The sequence below is a fragment of the Cheilinus undulatus genome, linkage group 10 (assembly GCF_018320785.1).
Source record: "Cheilinus undulatus linkage group 10, ASM1832078v1, whole genome shotgun sequence".
NCBI classification, from domain to species: Eukaryota; Metazoa; Chordata; class Actinopteri; order Labriformes; family Labridae; genus Cheilinus; species Cheilinus undulatus.
Genome location: NC_054874.1, coordinates 30,829,173 through 30,850,484, shown reverse-complemented (window position 1 = coordinate 30,850,484; position 21,312 = coordinate 30,829,173). Strand labels below are relative to the sequence as shown.

Sequence of the window (21,312 nt, the reverse complement as noted above, 5' to 3'; positions counted from 1 at the left end):
TAAATGTTTGATAACACAATGTGCAGATGACTTTTGTCTTAACCACTGAACTGTCAGTGAGTTTAAAGTGTTATGAGACTTCAAGGAGCAGTGGTGGATTTATTTAAGATCGCTGTGGCCGCAGGGAGACGTTGTAGTGACTTAACCAAAGTGTATTGGGACAGATAATAAAGCATGAGAATATTGCGCTAAAAAATGAATGCACTAAATATTGAATTTGGTTAACTGCAAATAATGAGATTAATCTTTACAGCATGGACATTGTGTATTGTGTTTGGTATTTTTTTACATCTTGATGACAAAGTTTACTAGGGCCATCAGAGTCAAAGCTGCAATTGTGATTAATTAAGGACCATAAATATTTTTGATCATGACTAACTGCATGCTTTATTAACTCTTTCAGCATTACCTCTTTAATTATTATATAATTATATTTTAAGAAATATTAGGGTACTCTTAAAGATACATTCAAGAATTTTCACAGAAATTTTTGGTTGTTTCTTTAAAATTTTAGGGAATTTGTGTTGATATTGAACATAATTTTGGTCCAAATTAATTCCTGTTCAAAGACAAAGCTGACTTTTTAAACTTATCAGGTCCTAATTATCCCAAATTAAGTGGGATAAACTAAACATGCATTCAAAACAAAGCTCAGGTCTCAGCAGGTAAACAACACAATCTCTGTTAGTTGAATGATTTATTTTAAACACAAGAAAGTTACGAACATATTGATTTTGAATCAGGTATCCATAATTTGATTTCACTATCCTAATATCAAGGTTGAAACTTCGGTATTATTACAATCCTAATGTAGCAGTGTTTTTCCTGTATTATAGGAGCATTTGCTGCTAACATTTTACTTACCAAGTCCATGTCTGTGTGTTGACATAGGGGGCATGGTGGACCACACTTTATTGATTGGATTGTAACACTCCACCATGTTGGATGTCTTCAGTCCATCTCTCCCTCCAACCACATACAGCTTATTGTCTATGACCGCCACACCAAACTGTAGCCGCCGCCCGTTCATTACTCCGACCTGGACCCACGTGTTGGTACGTAGGTCATACTTCTCTATGGTGGTGGAGCCTAAAATCAAAGAACCAGAATGTATTCAAATATCAGTGTTGTTTTGGAGTGAGAACTACTGCCTATGACAAATACCTTTGGTAGCATCCATCCCTCCTACAGCATACAGCGCTCCCACAGTGGACTTTCTAGGTTTGGTTCTCGGGCTCTGAAACATGGGACGTCTCTCAGGGAGAAGATGATACTTCATGGCTTCCATCAGCAGCTTTTGGCACTCCAGATCATCAGAAAACATTTTGTTGTTTTCCAGATCTGCAAGGAGCTAAAATGAAAGGACAAGTATTGCTGAAAAGAATGAACTTGGTTTTGTAATGTTTAACAGCATTTGAAAAGCTGCAATAAAATTATTTATTTGTAAAAAATAAAAATAATCTAATATAGGTTACCCTTGGCTGTATTATCTAGTGAAATTTTGGATTAAATGCAAGAGAGCAAAGGTAGGTGTGAAAACAGACCAACCATGGTAAAACATGCTGTTATCTTAGTTTTATTACAACTCTCATTGCTCACCTCGTTCACTGTTTAAGTTTAACAGATATAGCCTTTAATCGGCTCAGGCCCTTCTTGACAGAGAGGTGTTTTAAAGTAAAAAAATGGTGATTGGGTTTCTTCTTGTGCCCCCTACACTGTTCTATTCTTGGTCCCTTTCTTTTCTCTTTTTACCTGCTCCCTCTTGGGTTGATTTTTAAAGAGAAACATCAGACAATCGTTATGCAGACAACACACAAATTTACCTTAAAAAGAATGATGGCGGCTGTCCTTAACATCTGCTACTGTCTAAAAGACATTAAAGTCCAGATGGCCCTGGGCTTTTTAAATTGTTACGAAAACAAAACTGAAATGATCCTTTATGGCCCCAGTGGAGCCCGATATACACCTGTCAGTGATATGGACCCCTGTTACCTCATTTTAAACTCACAGTTTTAAATCTTGGTGTAAAGGTTGACAATGACTTTAAATGGATCAACAAATAAACTCTGTTATTACGTAGAGTTTTTTATCATCTTAGGCTTTTATCCAAGATCAAATCGGTTTTATGCTTCAATGACTTTGAGTGATTCATGCTTTTATTTTAATATGTACTACTACTGTAGTGTAAAGAACTTTATGTCAGTGTTAATCAGGCCTCCCTTGCACATTTACACCTGATCCAAAATGCTGCTGCTCGACTTTTAACAGATACTCAAAAACATGAACCCATCAACCTGATCCTAGCATCCCTCCACTGGCTCCCATTCATTTAACCCTCAGGCTCTCCTTAAAAAAAAAAACACACACACTTTTCCTCTTAAAGCCCTTTCAAGACACTGAATATATCAAAAAATATTAAACATGAAAGAAAAAACTTTTTCCTTTTTGTCCTTAACTCCAGTCCTCATCATGTATAGCAAATGTGAATTCATTTTCATAATCTTAACCCTATAAATGCCAGTTTATTTACATTATGCCACATTTTTTTACACAAGAAATGATTTATTTTCTTTTTGATAAATGCAAAGTAGATTTTTTGTGCATGGATTATCAGTAATAGTCTGTCAATGATTAGCAGCAACACTGATCTTGACAGACTACTACTTTTGTGCAATTACAAAAAAATACCACTTTCCCCTTTAAAGCCCTTTTAGGACATTGGATATATCTAAAAATATTAAATATAAAAGAAAAACTTTTCTTTTTTTGGGTCCTTAACTCTTGTCAAAAATGAACATCTTTGTCAAATATCATCATCTTAGCATAACAACTGCAAAACTGAGACCAAAAAATACAATTAAAAAGCCTTAAAAGAGCTCTTGGAGGGCCTGAGGGTTAAAAACTAATTTGCAGATTTGCTTGTTTGTTTTTTATCTTTACAAAGAACAGCACTGGCAGTATATTTCTGACCTCTTAAATGTCTACACCCCCTCACAACCCCTAAGTTCTGCTGATCAGCTTTACCTTGTCGTCTCAAAAACTAGATTAAAAACCCAAAGTGATACAGTCTTCTCTGCAGTAGCTCCTAAACTGAATGAATAACCAGCGGAAAACAATACGTCCCCCACCCTGCCAACTTATACTTTATGTATAAAAACCCATTTGTGTTCTTTGGCTTTGAAATCAGCATGAGAGTTATGTGAAGACTCTGCCCATATATGTCTCTAATTTCTTAATCCTTGTGGTGGCTTTTATTTGTTTTTAAGTTTTTAGTATGTATTTTGTATTCCATTTCTATTTGCTTTTATATTTCCACCAAATGTTTTCTGCTATGTTTGGGTTCTATTCTTTGTTTTTATTGTGCAGCTCTTTGGTAAACTAAAGTTTTTAAAATGTCATATTCATATATATATATATATATATATATATATATATATATATATATAGTGCTTAACAAATTTGTTAGACCACTTGTCATATTTGTCTCAGAGACCATCTAGCATCATGAAGTGCTTTAATGCAGACTCTTTCATTTTCAATGAGCTGTCGCATTTTACCATTTTGAACAGGAATGAGGAATTTCAAACTGAGTTCACCTTTTTATACTCAAATTTGAGCTGGCTCACTGGGCTTCTCTGAGAAGTCAGAAATGAATCAAGCATAACATTCAAACACTAAAACGAATTTTTCTGTTCAGGAATGCAAGTAAATTACTATAATTTGACATTTTAATGAAAAAATAATAATGTGCTTTACTATTTTTTCAGTTTTTTGTAAATCAGTAAATTTGAAAATTCATGGATAACAATAATAATTATATTTTTGCATTAAAAATATCATTTCAGTTAAAGAGCTTCTACATATTGGTGAATTAACCATTGCAGAAACATAAAAAATGATTTTGGTAATTACCAACGCTGTTAATTTAGGGCAGCTGTGGCATAAACCTTACTTTGGGTGGTGGTCTAATAAATTTGTTAAGCACTGTATATAAACATATATATATATATATAGATAGATAGATAGATAGATAGATAGATAGATAGATAGATAGATAGATAGATAGATAGATAGATAGATAGAGTATCTGCACCATTGTTACCAGTTGTTTTTGGGGAACATGGCAGAATGTTATACTAATCCTATGCAAAAAATGCAATGTTTCCTTCTAATTTAACTGAATATGTAATCTCATATTTTATGTATGAGTAAAGCTTTTATTCTTATTTATTGGTCTTGTGGCTGCAAGTAATGCCAGTAGTACTGCTCCTGCTCATCATTTTACTTTCTACTAAGAAAGCTCAAGATTTTCAAACAGTGATTCAGTTTTGTTTATTTGTCTCACAGCAAACATTATCTCCCCAGCCAATGGATGATAAAACTTTCCATATTTCCAAACATTTTTCACTCATGAAATATTTACTTCATTGTTGTTTGCAAACAACATGCAGAGGGTGTTTTTTTAGCATCTATTTACCCAATAAAAAAGGTTTTGGATTATGTCATGCATCAGTGAAAAGATGGATGCTGTAATCTCAGAGGGAAGACATATTCATTCTTTAGATCTGTGTTTTTTCCGGATATTGTAAGCTTTTTTGTTCTTTTATCCCAAGAAATAAAAAAATAATATGACGTGTGTTTGTGTGCTGTAAAAAAGAATTCAAACATAAGCAAACTGTTGAAATCTTTGCACTGCACTAAAAACCCTGTGCATTCATCATACTGTCAGATTGATTCATAGCTGAAAGGAGGAAATGTTTTCACTACAGCTCCTAACATACACCAAGTGATTATTGACAACATAGTACTTTATTGCCTGTCAGAGGTCATTTCAAAGATTGACTGTGTGACCATGTGCTTATTTTGTGGTCGGAAATATACAGGACCTGAAGCTAAAATATGTTTGTACATGGTCCATTAATCAGTTTACGGAGAAATTTAATGGCATCTTTTAGGTAATCCATTGACTGACTTAACCATTTTTAAGCACAGAGGTCAAGCATCATGTTTTGTGTTATCAAAGTAGAATATTAAATATATTTGTAGGATGTGGACTGTTGCTTAGAACAAAAAACATCACCTGAAAATATCAGATCAGGCAGTGAGTAAAATATATGGCAATTTTTTACTGTTCTTTATCATTGAACATATTTAATGTAATCAATAAGAAACTAGGTTTAAAAAGTGTTATAACTCCAGCAGACTACACTGGACTGACTTTCAGTGACCATGCTGTTACCCTGCAGATTTTACTGCTAAGCTCTGAGCTGCAAACCCCAGCAAAAGCATATTATATGATCCTATCATAGCTTTTTCTTAGCCCCTACCTCTACCTTATTACTCGCTCACTCACCTGTGGAGGAAGAAGAGGCAAGCGAATGAAGGCAAGAAGCACCCCTAGGTCCTGTTGTCGATGCTGGACATCATAACGCACCCACATCATCAAAGCCTGGAAGATGGTTTCTTCATCAGGGACATTGATGTCATCGCTGGAGAGCAGCTTCACAATCTCTGCCGTGGGGAGGAGCAGGAACTCCTGGTTCTGAATGACCTCCAGGAAGTGTTCCTGGAACACAGAGGAGACGTTGAGGAGGCAGATAATCATCAGTCATTAGCTGAGGGGTTAGCGTGGTACAGCTCTGTTTCTTTTTTTAAATCCTTGGGGAAAGAATGACACAAGGACAATGAGGGGAAAGAAATGCATATAAGTAGCCAGCTGATACATGAACTGATGCTAATCATAGGTATCAATCTTTTTTTTTTTTTTTTTACTAACAGTGCCTCACATCAGTATTCAAACCCTCTTACACATTATGTAGGTGTTACTGTATATAAGATTTGTGCCAGTTTACTTACCTGTAAGTGCAATTTAACACTTTTCCTTCTATGGTTTTCAAAACCATATATCCAATTCATTTGACCAATCAAAAGTAGGGGGGTTTAAAAAAACACAGATATTCAGTTTAAGTTTAAAAGACAGAGGCTTTGAAAAAAACTCGGAGTGTGATTGGGTGAATGTTCTGTCTGTCACATCTCTACGGGCCAATCAGAGCAACAAAACACATGATGTAGCTGCTATCGAGCTGCGCGTGCACAGCTACTGAGGAATAACGCAAAACATGGTGACTATAGACATGTAAGTACTCAACTTTTGTCGTTTTTGAAAAGAAAACAACTCACTGCTGTTCGTTGTTCTTCTTTTAACGAAGAAATGTTGTCAAGTTCTGATAAAACTGGCACTTTAGCAACATCCACGCTAATCTCTTCCTCCATAACTGCACCAGCTCTTGCTGCTGCTTGTTTACGTCACAACTCTGCTGTGCCTAAAAGTACTGCCCCTCGTCGCCGATTGGTCCTGTCACTTTTTAACCGGGCCCAAATGGTTCAGATGGGAGCTTTGCAAGATGGATTCGCCAGTGAAAAACAAGGAAACAGGCTTATCCATCTGCTTTGCAAGGTTAGCCAAGAGGGACAGGCAGAGCTCTATTCCTGTCTGCACAAATAGATGGCAATGATCTGAAACAATGACAAAAATATTTGTGCAATTGAAACCGTGCGCATGATGTCTAACAATTCATTTTATTTAGTCTTTTCTTCCAGTGTCTCTCTGACATTTCTGTGTCTTCACAGATATTCTAATGATAGTTAAGGCTTTCAAAATACCTGTGTTAAATAATGCTAAATACCTCCTGCTTTTCTGGCTTTCATTAAGAAATATAGTAATATGATCAATTATCAAAGTCAAACTGATTAAATCTGACCCATGATGTTTGCATCATCATGTTGCCAGCATTTTTAGGCATCCATGTTTACCTGCCTCCTTTAGATCTGTACATTTACCTCCCTGATGGCATCACCATCACATCCACCTCTGATTGGTCTGAAATGGTTGAAAAATAAAGGAAACAAAGCTACATAAAGGACGTGGTGCAAATTTAAAACCCCTTTTAGTAGTTTTGAGGTACTTACTTACATGCAGAGGCACTGACTTTTGATAATATAAATTTAATAACAATAAGAAATTTAAAACATTTAATCTAGTATGGCACAGGCTGCATGAGAAATTTTACCTCTGCTAAGCAGAATATTTTGGTTATGCCATGAACTATTTATCAATAAATTCTGAATGCAGTGCTTTAAATGAAGTAAAATATCTGGGTCCTTTTCTGGCATTTTAAAAAGGATTTCTGTCAAGTAAGACAAATATGGTATACAAGGGATATTTATTTATCTGGCTAAAACATGACCTACCTCCTGGATGTTCATCTTTTGCCCCTGGTGCTTTTGATGTTTTTCCAAAAGAAGATATTTCACTGATCTTCACCTGAAACTGTTTCATAGCTACTGTTTCCCTATGATTTAGTGTTGATAAATCACCTGCTAGTCCTCTGACTGTCCTAAGGATGCAGTCAGCACTGAACTCGCTGAATAATGGATAATAAATGGCTTTAACAGGTGCATGATGATGTATAACCTTCATATTTACTCCTTTGAAAGAAAAACAGGGGGTGGTACACCCAAATCTAATAATGTTAAGATTTGCGGAAAAAAAAATAATGCCTTAAAAATCTTTGGGGGGGGGCTTGAATGGGCATGATGCTCCTGGTTAGCAACATAGCTGACGAATCAGGATTAACACAACACCTGCTGCATGGATGCACCTGTTTACCAAGGCAGTTGGAGAGAGACTACAGTTTGCAGTGTTCATACTGGCTGCTGGGTCAACCTTTTTCAGATGATAAAAATACATACTCGACAGTTTGCACTGATCCAGAAACTTACCATTTATTCTGACGATTCTGATAATAATTTCTTTTTTCTTTATTGCGGGATTTTGCTTGTATTTTTTGGTAAAAAACAAAAAAACAAGAAATTACTTAGTTACATAAAAAACACTGCAGAGCTGTAGTAGGTATTTCTGGCACAACTTTACCATCTTCCAAGGTGCATGGAGGATAACTTAAGTCTTGAAGGAAACAGAAATCTCCAGAACAACTTTATTAGACTAATGCGTTTCAGCATCCTATAACCCTGATAAAGGATACATGCTGAAATGCGTTGGATTAATATAGTTAATCACTAAACTTTAAGTATTACTGGAGATTTCTATTTCCTACAGAAAAACTGCTGGAGAAGTCTAAGGAAGGTGAATATTGATTCAAGGCACTGAAACTGACCACCACAGTCAAAATACTGCCTATTTTTTAAAGAACTTGGAATAAACAGATAATCTGTTTCACTAATTAAATGATTCACGTGTTCTAAATAAAACAATGTGGGGTAAAAGATTTTCAGAAAAGGCCTTATGCAGTATGGCACACTGAGCCACACCAACACTAACATCACACTGATGCAGTGTCCAGCTCTAAGTTTTGTACAAGCTTTTCTCTGCTGCCCCCCTAAAGATTGATTTCCCATTCACTGGCCAGAAGCCCAGGCAGTATTACAGCACTGCATGACTACCTCCTCAAGGACATTGTCTCTGTGCACTTCCATTAGAGATAATGGTATATAAAACACCATGGCTCCTCTGCAGCATGATATATTCAACACATGAAAGACATAGAGAGCGATCCTTGGCTATAATCACGCCCATCTTTTGGAATGAAGCTGCTGAGCCTTAATTATGAAGCTGCCAGAATAACTTTGACAAATCAAGTGCTTACTGTGCCACAATTACAAAAAACAAGCACACTATTGAACATCCGCTTGCAGAAAATTACATCGTCTTCGTCCGATCCATTATGAGAGCAGGGTTTTAAGAGCTTAACACAGACAGCCTTAATGAAATGAGGGACATCTATTGATCTGCCGTGGTAACACTAAGAGAGAAACTCCATCCAAGGCTTTGACGATGCTTGAGACCAATTATTTGTAATTACAAGTCCTGAACAGCTGACAACAAAATTGGAAGCTTAACCAAGTTTGTTTCATAACCATTTGAAAGGATGTTTTTTCACATGCTGGCAAACTCATTGGTGGGTAAATGGCTTGGAAAACAAGATCAGCGGGAGAGGATACTAATTGATTTAACTACTGCAAAAGAGTAATCGAGTAATAACAATGTTTTCTGAGGAGGAAAACACTGATGTTTAATTGGAGCAAGGCTGTGAGAATTACCTCATTTTTTCTATTACCATGCAATGTGCAGAAGGCTGGCAACAACAGCCAGCCGTATTTTGTCATCTTTTAGGATCATTCATAAAACCCAGTTTCTAGGGGTTTTATTGAGATATGCTGCTGGAATATTGTTTTACTGCTGAAAAGAATTACAGTCATCCTACACACTAAAACATTTTTATCCACTGCAACATAAAAAGGCCAACTCTCTCAGAAAGGAAAGGGATGTCAGGGGTGGATCTCTGCAGCCACGCTAAACCAGGAAAAACAACCTTATCAAAACACAACTCGCTCTGCTCAGAACACAAAGGATGGACTTCCAGGAAGCCCGCAGCTCTCACTGCTCATTACAGGAGTGATTGAACAGGAAGTTGGCCCTCTTGTGCAGTTTGATGATTAGATTAACCTCCTGGTCCTGGACGGGGCCTATGTAAACAGGCTGAGCAGATGTCCTTTAGGAGATAACGCCTCCCTCCCGCTGTCACTTCTGCACGGCCATGGAGACGTTATCAGACAAATATGAGCATGAATCTTAATCCAATGCAAATATTCCGCACTGATATATATAGAAAATGCATTTCCACATGTCTGGCAGTGTACTAATCAGTGTGCGACAACATGGTACAGTTTCTCTTACTGACAGACGCATAACCAATTTAGATAAAGTGAAAGCATGAAAACTATTCAATTTCTATTCAAATGTGCAAGTTTCTCTGCTGGAATTAGATAATATGCATAACGGTGGTGTCTTCTGTCCATTCTTTTACAGGTTATGACAGGTTATTTAAATAAACCCGTCTGAGACACATAGAACAGTGGCATATATTTACATGTATTATGTCCAGTGACTTCACAAAAATGCTTATTTTATGTTGTATGAAAGGAAATAAAAATCAGTTATGTGCTATATGATGACTTAAAGTCCTGTCAGTAGCTTACATATGCAGAGCACTGCTAATGTGACTCACTATACTGTAGGCTGCCTTTCATATGAGAGTATATTAAGTTGTAATTACACTGCATTTTTAATCACTGATAGAGGTCTCATTACTGCAGCTGCCCCTGTGTGTTCACGCAATGATGAGTTGCTTTGTGTGCACAATCCCTTATTACAAAATAAATAATTAAGCCCACCCAGCTGTGTAAATGTAGTATAGCTCCGTGTGCCCTCCTACCATGGTGTAGTTATGAGCCACGTTGAGCAGATCCACGCAGCCCTGGGCGTCTGCAAACGAGCGTATACCCAGACAGTTGGAGGGATGAAGCTGTTTCATCAGGAAGTTGCAGCAGACCTGGATGACTTGTGAAAGCTGGAGGAGACAAGCTGCTGCTAATAAACTCTCAATGGTCTCCTCTTTGAGTTCAAGGACGCCTGCAATGTCAGGACAAGGAAAATATGTTTTCTTCTCTGTCAGGACTAGAGGTAGCTGTTACAGTGAATACACCAACATTTTAATCACGTGTTTGTGTGAGCAGTTAGAACTCCAGCAGTGAAAAACAGCTACAGTTAGACAGAGCAGCAGTGTTACGGCTCCTGTGAGGGACTTTCATTCTCAGACGGTTTTGACATGAGCTGGACGATTTATTTCTTTGATGATCTGGTCCTTTACATGTGTAAGTCACATTCTCTGACTAAAAATCTCACTATCTTTTGTTCTAAATGACTTAAACATTAATGTCTTTATGTTTAATTGCACTATAGCTTCATCATTAACAGACTTGCACATCTGTATAGCTCCTCTATAGCACCCTATTTTTTTTCATTCTATTTTATTGCATTCACATTTTTAGATTAATCTATTTAAGCTCCCTGATAGCAGAAGTACAGCTGTTTTATATCCTCTTCCTATTTTTTCTTATTCTGTCATTTTGTTTTCGCACCATACACCAAGTCAAATACATGGCAATAAACTTGATTCTGATTCTGATCACGGGTTCTCATCAGGGTTGTCAGGATGTAATAATTTAATAATTTTTGATACCAAACGTTATTGCCAAAATATGGTATTTGTGTTTTTATGGCCATTATATTGAAACAGGTATCAATATCAGATGACCGGTAAAATATCCAAGTCGTGGCACACTCACACAAATGCTGCATTGCATTTACCTCAGAAGTCAGATGTTGGAGCTAGGGATGACATCACACCTGAGTTGAATGGTGTTAGTTTTAGTTATATGTGATACATGTCAGTGAAGAGACCAAAGACAGGCCAGACAAAGTAAACACTACTTAATCTAAAAATTTATCTCAACAGGCTACTCTTCACTTTTCATTTCATTTTTTTCAAACTAAACTTTCTAATACAAGTCAAGACTTGCTCAAAAAACAAACAAACAAAAAAAAGCCATCATGTGAGATCTTGACCGATCAAACCAGGCAATTCCAGACTCCCAGGGCTTGGGTTGGGAAAGGGTTGGGTGATCAAACATTTTTACTTCACTGCGTGAGGTCAAAGTACAGACGATTGTAAGAGATATGGTTTGGAACATGTAAATACATGTTATTCACTAGTTTGTCTGCACTCAAACATAATAGGTCAGTTTCCCAGGTGCCCCTAAGTTCTAAAAAACATTGAAGAATATTTTCAACTCAGTCAGTCTGCATAACATAGTTTTAATTCTTTTCTATTTTATTGCAATAAATCATTTTTATTTAGTTTCAGTTAACTAAAATGATTTGTACATTTTAGTTTTAGCTCTTTAGTTAGTTTTAGTTAACCATAATAATCGTGTCCTGTACTATACTGAAACATGACTGTCCACCCTCCCCATTTCTCTACTGGCCTGTTTTCATATCCTTCAAAGCCTGGGCCTGAGCACAGATATGTAATCTTGTTATAATATGGCTCACACAGTTTGCAAAATGCAAGGTCTCATGGAGTCTGAACAATGCAAAAATACACAGGCAACATGACTCTAACTTTACTCACTTTGGGGCCTTTTTTCAGCCATTTTGGTCAGATGCAGTTCTCGAACGCTTTGCCATTGTTAGAAATGACTGTCGAGGGGATGCGGTTGTACTCACTATATTTCACATCCACACTTTGCACCTGTGCTCGTTTCATTGTGCCATGCCAAAGCCCACCTCTTTAATCCGTGCCAGGGTAATGAAGTCAATAGGTCAAACAAACTGGACTTAGCGGCTCAAGCCTCTTCTGAGTGCACCCTTAGAGTTCTGGTATTGTGACAACCCTTTAACTCATAAAAATCAGTGTGCTGTCTATTGATTTATCTGACATTTAACCTTCAGCATCTGTGAAAGGTGAATAAAATATCCTAAAAGAAATCATCTTCCTGTTGCTGATTGTCTTGTTTGCTTTTGTTGCATAAAGAGTCAACAATACAAAATTACTCTGTTTCATAATCAGCTAAAAACTCCTCACAGAAGCTTTAAATTGCCAATAATTTTATTGGATTTAGTTCAAAATGAAAATGGTACTGCATTTTAGTAAATAAAACAAATTTAGTATGACTTCATAGCAAGAAGTACATTCACCATTAAGTTAATTTTATAACTGTAATAACTGTAGAAGAAGATATTCTTCATGAGCAGCACTTATCAAAGGGGATTTATCCTGTAAGAGGAAACCGTTCTAAACATGCCTAGTCTGCCAGCTCAGTGATGAATGGCCCTATTGATCCATTTTAATCATGCTGGATTTGAGCAGTCTCATAACTACTTACAAGAGCTAGTGAATGTCTTTATGAGCACTCACCAGTGTAGGCAAAATGAACAAGAGATCTGAGTGCCTCCGGATCAACTCCCTCCATCTTGATCTCCTCCTGCTTTGCCTCCCTCACGTCGCTGGTGAACATGGCAGCAAAGTAGTCGGACACAGCACTCAGGACCAGTCTGCCATAAAAAAAATCACAGAGAATTAATGTTCTTATGCTGCATGGCATTTCTGTGGGAGATCTATGTGGTGATTATGTTAAGTGGTTGTACCATCAATCATAAGATTGTGTTTCAGGTCCTGAGATGTGGCACTCCTTCATAAGAAAAGGCATGTAGTCACACTATGTTGTAACAATTAAGGGTGTTTCAGAAATTTATGCTGATTTTGTGATTTTGTAACCCAAATGACACACAACTCCATACTGTCATCTGATTATAAATCATATTTCATGTTGCTAATTGATACACTGGTCAGACTTCTAATTTTAACCACTCATTTGTCAAGCTCATATAACAGATGATTCATGAAGGAAAATAGAGATCATGAAGTATAAGAAATGCAGTCTTTTTTTTAATGCATTGGGTTTTTATAAACATGTTCTTAATATCCTACCTCATTTATAATGATTATAAACTACTCCTGTTCTCATTACTTTCTTCTGAACACATGGATAGAGGCAGTCCGAGTTGGATCATTTTACTCAACTAGGTCAGTCACTGATACTTTTCTCTCTCCCTCTGCAGAGCTTTCTGGCTTCCCTTTCATGAGTCTGTCTGGATGAACTGACAAAATATTCTGTAGATCCAGACATACAAGCACAGCCACTACTTCTCAGCTGCAGTCATGTGACTTTTTCCATTAAGCCATTCAACTGATGGCTGGATGTCCGGATACTGACACCTTCATGTATGGATAAGTGTGTTCTTCCAGTGTCAAATGTAATGTGGAACTGAGGATGGGCAAAAGCATAATTAGATGTTGACACATCTTCTCTGTCAACTGAGAATCAAAAGAATCTCTGTACGTATTTCAAAGACTCCTCAGTTACACCAGACTGAACTGACAGAATAACTTTGGACGTACAAGCTGATGTCCAGACCAAAGCCTGATTGTGCACATCGGAAAACTTAATGAAGTAAATCCTGATGAGCTTCTGCATCTCGTAACTAAAGCCGATGCAGGTATAATTAAAGAAATCAAAGCGGACAGAAGCACAAACACACCGACCTGTGAGCAGGTATCTTGTGATCGCCCGCTATCAAGAGGACATCACACAGCTGCTTGTGCTGGAGGTAGGTCTCCATCTTGCGGAAAGTCTGTTCTGCATGGTTTGTGGCCTGGAAAAACTCGTCGGAGGAGTTGGTGTTCATTCTGGTGAAGGTGCTCAGAGCTAACCTGTGTAAAGAGAGAGGAAGGAGGGAGGAAGAGACAAGGGAGGAAGTCAACCAAAGCAATGCATTGTTCACATTTATCCATGGTTTTATGCATTAATTGCCTTTAAAGCACCGTAGGAGTTCTTAGATGGTTATGAAACACTCTGATACTAAAACTGAATTGGCTAAAATAATTATTCCTGTGTCCTTTTGTAATGCCTAAAACAAGTGTGAATTTGAAAGGGGGTAAATATGAATGAAACATTTCTAGAAACATTTAGCGGTTTTAATTGTGTCTGACATTGCTGCTACAGGATGCAAAAAGGGTTGTCAATAAACTTTATCATTTCTATGGCGCACAAGGATATATGAGCTGGTATGCACATGCTCCATGTTTGCCAAATTAGAAAGACATAATAAACAGGAGTTCTTTAATTGCCTTTAAAGTATCTTCACACACAGGCAGCTGTGCTGCTGATGGAAATAGACTCATACTGTCAATGCATTTTTTATAAAAGGCTACTCTTGATGAAGCACCGTCTTAATGACGGTAATTAGAGCAATATCGTGGCTTGTTTCTAATCACCCAAGATACAGAAATACCGTATTTCTGCTAATTCCTACTTCCTATGATTATATAAACAAGATGACTTTGTTCAATGATGACTGTGCTGCATGCTGTTTCATTCACAGGTTTTCTAATGTGGTAAATGTTTCAGTGTTTGGCCTTATTTTTAAGTATTTTTTGTTTCTTTTTTGTAATCAAACAGAACAACTTTTATATATTTTATATATGAAGTGTTATGAATGTCTAGGTAGGTGTGATAAATACATGCGATGCAGAATTTTGAAAATCAACAAGTGGGGCTAAAAAGCAAATAATTCCTTACAGGAGCAAAAAAGAAATCAACTTGGTAAAAACAACAGTAATTTTTTCATCTTCAAAAAATATATAAAAAAAAAAAATACAAAATAAAATAAAAAAATAAAAGAAAGTAAAATGTTGCATATCAAATGTCATCTTTAGCATATTTAACATTCCTTGAAATACTGAACTCTTTTCTCTACAGAGCATTATTTAGCATTGCTATGACCATGTTCTTTTACATGTTTGGTTTAGTTTACTATGTTTATATGAGTCAGGGACAATGTACAAATCAGTGTCATAAAGACAAAAGATGCTTTGTACCAGATTTAGCTCACTAGCTCATTTCTATCTGTAGTCTCTGGGTATACCAATAACTACAACTAAATACAGATCCAATCAGTCATCTACATGCATCCATGTGTGCACCAAGGTTATTATAGTTAACTAAAACTAACTAAATAACTAAAACTGAAAAGTAAAAATCATTTTAGTTTAGAGCTGTGAAAAAATATCGATACGGCAATATATCGCGATACTTTGACATCTGATACAATATCAATACTTCAACTCTTAATATTGATTTTTTTGTAAAAGGTAAAAACTCATATTTTAGCCGAGTTGTTAGTAAAATACGACTTCCGCACCTCCACATGGCTTACAAAATCATAACACCTGCACAATTCAGAGCAGACGTTTGGAAGCATTTAGGCTTCAAAGTTAAAACGGGGAGCACAAACAGCGAAATAAAAAAATTAAACTAAACTAAAGAAACTGCAGTAAAAACAGATTAAAACTAAACTGAAATTGAAACGAAAGGTGAAAACAAAATAAGAATTAAAACTGATGAAAAATCCAAAATTATCATAACCTTGGTGAGGATGCACACCCAGGCCCGCCCACATACGCATACATCACAAAAAGTCACAAAACACATTTCATGACAAAAGGAGAGCAAGACACAATTATTAAAATTTGACATAATATCTGTCAAGGTATAAAAAACTTGCAGTAGTCTCTCTAAATACTTATTGAGAACTGCAAAGGTCAGTTTTGGCGCCCCTGTGGACATAGGTATTTCTTTTCCCTTACAGGAAGTATTTCATCACAATCTCAGCCTTCTTTGTTTTTAAAAATCTATCACTAACTAGAATTTTTGCTGTGAGAAATGTAAACAGAAAGCTGTTTTGACGGAGTGCAGTTAAAAACTTTGTCTGACCCCCCCCCCTCCAAGCATTAAAAATCACTGTAAAGAAAAATCAATCTTGTGGCAGCTTTTGTAGCTCATGAAGAGACATCAGTATTATTTTCAGCCGGCCAAAAACACCTTATAGTAGCTGAAGCTGACTTGAATGTACTTTTCTGTACTATCTATTCAAGACAGTGGCATATGAAAGAACACTGAGTCCCCAACAGTAACTTCATTTGATGAGGACTTCACAGAACACACCACATAAATTGGAAAATTAAGGTGATATGAACAAATAAATTTCGTTCTATAGAGACAAATTAACAGAGCAAATTAATTATGTTGCTCTCGGTTTTTCTCTCCCGGCCCATTACCACAAGTGTAAAATAAATAAATAAAAATGAAAAGGCTGTACACAGCAAGATAAGCCACAAATTATCAAGAACACAAAAGAGCTTATTTGGACACATGGCACTCTTGATCCCGCTGTTCCCTGCGGTGCACACGTCTTTCTTGCTACTCTAAGCTGAAATGAAAACTGTTATGGACTAAACTCCATCCATAACTGGATAACTAAGCACTGCAATCTAATGGGACGAGGAAACACTTCAATCCATGCAACAGCTTTCCAGACAGAGTTTCCCTGTGTCTGTATGCGCCTTTGTGCCTTTTTCTGTGTGCGTCTGCATATCTGTGTGTGCACGTGTGTTTTCTGAAGACAGCGACTTAACAAGTGAACAAGCCAGTTCCTTGCAGTATTGTGTCGAAGCTGAGTCCCTGTCCCCACAGGCTGCTAGATTACATGCTGTTTTACAGGAATCCTAGTAATCCCTCAGACTCATGGCAAACAATGCAGCCCAGCCACTTTGTGTCCTTCATAGAGCAAGTCCACTCATTGACATTTAGGATTGTTTGTTACGCTACATAAAGAGACCCAAGCTGCCTTTCAGAGGGAATTCACTGTCATCTCATGGTCCTCCTCCTGTGCAAAGACTGATGGTGCTCAAAAATGTCAATGCTATTTATATCACTGCTCATCCACTAATATGACAGCTGAATAAAGTAGTAAAATTCAAGCTTTCTCAATACAAATGTACTGTAAACCCTGTGACACTCAGCAGCACAATGTATTGGCATATACTAAGATTGATAACACAAGCGATTGAAAAGCCCTTATTTATGTCCTGATTAACAGACTATTACAAAGTTTTTAGCCGACTGTGTGACTTTCTCCTCTTTGATTACACAAGGCAACAACATTTTCCCTCTGGGAACTGTTTATATTGCCCCCCAGACGCCACAGTATCCTATAGTCTAATCTTTATTGGGAGACTTTATGCTAAATGCAAGTGTAATTTATTGCCCTGTCACGATAATTCCCCACAGACTCCTGAGTCTTGGAGAGGAACACCAAACAAGACTGAATAAGCAATGGGGCTGTAAAACTGAGATGCATTGCCTTTGTATTGGCTCCAAGGCGTGCTGTAAGGATTTTTCATGCCTACCAATCTCTCCGACACTAATTGCTTTGGTATCACATTCTAGGGAGCTGTAAATTTCTCTGAGGTGTGTATTTCGCTTTCAGTAGCGGTAGGTTGGATCATCAGAGGTATTGCCCAATTTTATTGGGGCACTAAAGCCCCAGAACACCTTACTCTGGAGAAAAAGCAGTGGGGACATTGCTGTGCGTCGCATATTACTAAGCAATTCAGAGAGTCACACAGCCTAACAGGGCCTTTGGACTTCTTTTGTAGTCTACAAATGGTTTCTTTGTGCTGGCTTGCATCCCCAAAGCAGCGACAAGGTAAATTAGCTCATATAAAACAGCCAAATAGAGGAGAAAATGTGTCTTCTTCTTCCAATCCCACCTATTTTAACAGCACACATGATGTTTCCCTCAGTGAGCACATATCACCTGAAGACTTGTCATTCCTTAGTCACACCTTCACAAAAATATCACAGCTCAAATGTGACTAATTGGTTCAAAGCAGAGACACTGCATATTAAAAATTTAATCTGCTAATCGGATGACGCAGATGCTATGTGTTTCTTGCTTGTGTTATAAAAACTAAGACCCTGTGTTTTGGCTGTAAACTGCATATGTTATTTCTTAGCACAAGATGCAGACAGATGAACAGATGCTAAAATAATGAGAAGGCACTCATTAATAATAATTATATAGAAGGGTTATTCAAATATGTGTGATGATGAGTCTCCCACCGTCCTGCCTCCGTAATCAGTAGTCTAAGTTCTCCCTGAGCTAAAACTAACCCTCATAGATGAACGGTCGGACGATCAAAGATGTGCTTTCGTCAGCCCAGATTAGCCCCTAGCTGTAAAGGTTGTGACTCAGACGTGTTGCAGAGAATCTCAGTCTTATTCCAACTAGTGTCAACGCCATCCCCTCTGAAAAGAGAGGAAAGTCGTGCCTGTCTGGGCCAAATGGGAAATGTCTCTTTCAAAATGGATTATAACAGCCATTTGCCCCTGAAGGCTGCTGCTGAGTAGCTTGGTTTGGATTGAGAATCCGGTGACTCTGACAAAGCCTCATGCAGCATGTGCCAAGTCTATATATTCCATGAGATCTTTATGCTCCTGTACTATGGCAGTCAGTGTACCGCCATTCAGCTTTGTGTGGAGAGAAATATACTCACTGACAGTAATGACTTGAACCCTGCAGTGAGGATGAGAAGATAATGATAGATTTTCCTCCTATCTCACAAGGCCTCCCAAGGCTCACAGATACACATCCTCCTTCTGACACCTTTGTTACATAGGACATACCTGCTTAATATTGATAATGATGGAGGAAATGTAGCAGCAAACAGAAACCCTTTCCTTTGAAATCGGTTCCCAATGTTCCCATAGGGCCCTTTATGTTAGAGAGTGCTGTGGAAAATTACTTTTAGTATAAATGAAATATCACCTCCTGAAAGCTTTTACCAAAACCGCACACGCTGTAAAGAAGAAGAGTGGTGAAGAAGTCGGGTCAGCACAATGTTTGCGAAATAAAAATGAACGCCTGAGGTGAATGACTGATTCCTGTTCTGAATATTAAAACGACAAATCATCCACAGTATACAAATACTCAAACGTCTCTATTCAATATTATATTTCTGCATTTCTAGCGCACATTATTAACAGATTTGTTTGAAACCATTAAGGAATAATGTGTCAGAGGATATCTAAATGGAGATGTTGATAACCACAGCATTTCATTACTGAGAAAGCCGTAAGAAAGGTAGAGCTAAGGTAAATTTTATTACTATGTTTAATTCTTAATCCATATTGATATTTTCAGTCGTGCTTGTGGATTTGCTGTGATTGCAGTACTGAGCTCTGCCTTCTTATGCTGAGGAATTTGGTTTTAAATAGTGTGTGTGTGTGTGTAAATGTGTGTGTCTCGGGGGTTGGGGGCGTCCTGTAAGTGAAAAATGTGCGGATCTTAGCAGAAAGCTCCTCACTGCTTTGCTGATGGCAGGTTAACTCGGATACATATGAGACTGTCATCACTGTACCATTGTCTGTAATTTATTTTCATCTGATGTTCGAAGGTAAACAAATTTATCCACGTTATTAGAGTCCTAGGCTGCACGTGGTCTACTGTACATATTAGATATGCAGAAGGTTATAGATCCTATGCATATTTACAGCCTATTTACACTGATGGATCCCTTAAACAGAGTGAATTATTTGATCAATAGCTTTATTTTCTATTTTTCCCACCCATAGTAATATGTTTTAACACCGCACCTTACAATTATTTTTAATGAAACTACTGGAGGAGTGTAGTTGGGCACACCATACAAAAATTCTCATGTTTAATTCATAGAAAGTTAGGTCGACATATTTTTACATTTTGAGTTCGATTAGTAATGTGTATTTGAGGAGAAATGAAGGAGTATGTCCAGCTTACAGTATTATGTTTCTGCATGAGTTCAAAGCCTGCTGTTAAACCACAGAGTAGAGCTACTGAAGACTCTGGCAAGATCTTAGGCTTCTGTCTGAGAAGGCTTTGTTGCACACAGAATGCTGATTTGGAAAAGTAAAAGCTCCCTCAATGAGTTTTTGGCTGGTTGTGAAACAGACTGAAATTAAAACTAATGCCTTTTTGACAGCTACAAAAGCAAAAAAGGTCATAATTTTTCAACCATTAAACCATTTTTATTTGTCATTTTTAATAACTGAAATCACTGCAATGGGTTAATTACAAAGGAAGTGATAAGTTGCACCCTGCAACAGACTTATGCTCTATTTACACAGGATTTGTATTACCTAATAATTGCGCAAGACATCTGTGTTTCTAATCTCATGCAAATTGACTATGTGTGTTATTTGTGGAGTAAAAATTCCAGGGCAAATAACTGACCATATTTCAGCACTTACAGGTAATCTTTATCCTGTATCTCTGTAATTCAGGGTGGTTATTATGGTTTTTACAGTCCATGCAACTTTTCATGCCCCCTTTTCTGAAAAAAAAAAAAAAAAAAAAAAAAATTGTAAAGGCTGTGTAGGATATTATCAACAATGTTTTGACACATTGGTTTTAAACAATGCTTCTCTTCCAGTGAATTCTACCTTAAGCCCACATCAGACTGGGAGCTAGACACGCGTGACTTGACTGCGACACGCCTGGATTTTCAGTTTGATTGCATGTTAACAAGTTAGGGCTGTCAGACTGCCTGCATATGTGCTCCTGATACGCGTGGCTCCGGCGCGGAGAGTTTAGAGATTCGAAGTCTAGCCTATTTTTTCCGCGCATCGTGTGCGGCTACGGACCATATAGATAGGAAAATGATAAATAGAGAGCCATATTCACATTGCTGTAGCACATCTGCACATAGAATGTTTACAATGTGTTTCTTGATAACCCTGAGGAAGGCCACAAGCTTCATTGTGCCTGTTTGATAAAGCTGTTCTCTAAAGATCTATTATTAGTGGGACTTTCTATCTCCACACTGGTAGAATATGTCACAAGAAAGTTAAATACAAAAAGCGCTTTTCTGGTTTGTGCTTTTCAAATCTAAAGTCTGGTTTAGCATTTCTGTACTCTGTGAACTCTGTTCACTTGTACAGAATGCTTTA

The 21,312-nt window shown here is 37.3% G+C and overlaps 1 protein-coding gene across 3 annotated transcripts in view; it reads right to left on the bottom strand.

The window, feature by feature from the left end:
• Positions 1-21,312, bottom strand: part of klhl4 (kelch-like family member 4) — a 50,592-nt gene that overhangs the window by 12,126 nt on the left and 17,154 nt on the right. For all 3 annotated transcript variants that reach the window (XM_041797574.1, XM_041797575.1, XM_041797573.1), the window contains 6 exons: positions 14,028-14,195; positions 12,840-12,976; positions 10,296-10,492; positions 5,354-5,566; positions 1,165-1,351; positions 865-1,089 (listed from right to left, as the gene is read on the bottom strand). In XM_041797574.1, the coding sequence (XP_041653508.1) occupies positions 865-1,089; positions 1,165-1,351; positions 5,354-5,566; positions 10,296-10,492; positions 12,840-12,976; positions 14,028-14,195 (1,127 nt within the window). The remainder of the gene's footprint in view (positions 1-864; positions 1,090-1,164; positions 1,352-5,353; positions 5,567-10,295; positions 10,493-12,839; positions 12,977-14,027; positions 14,196-21,312) is intronic.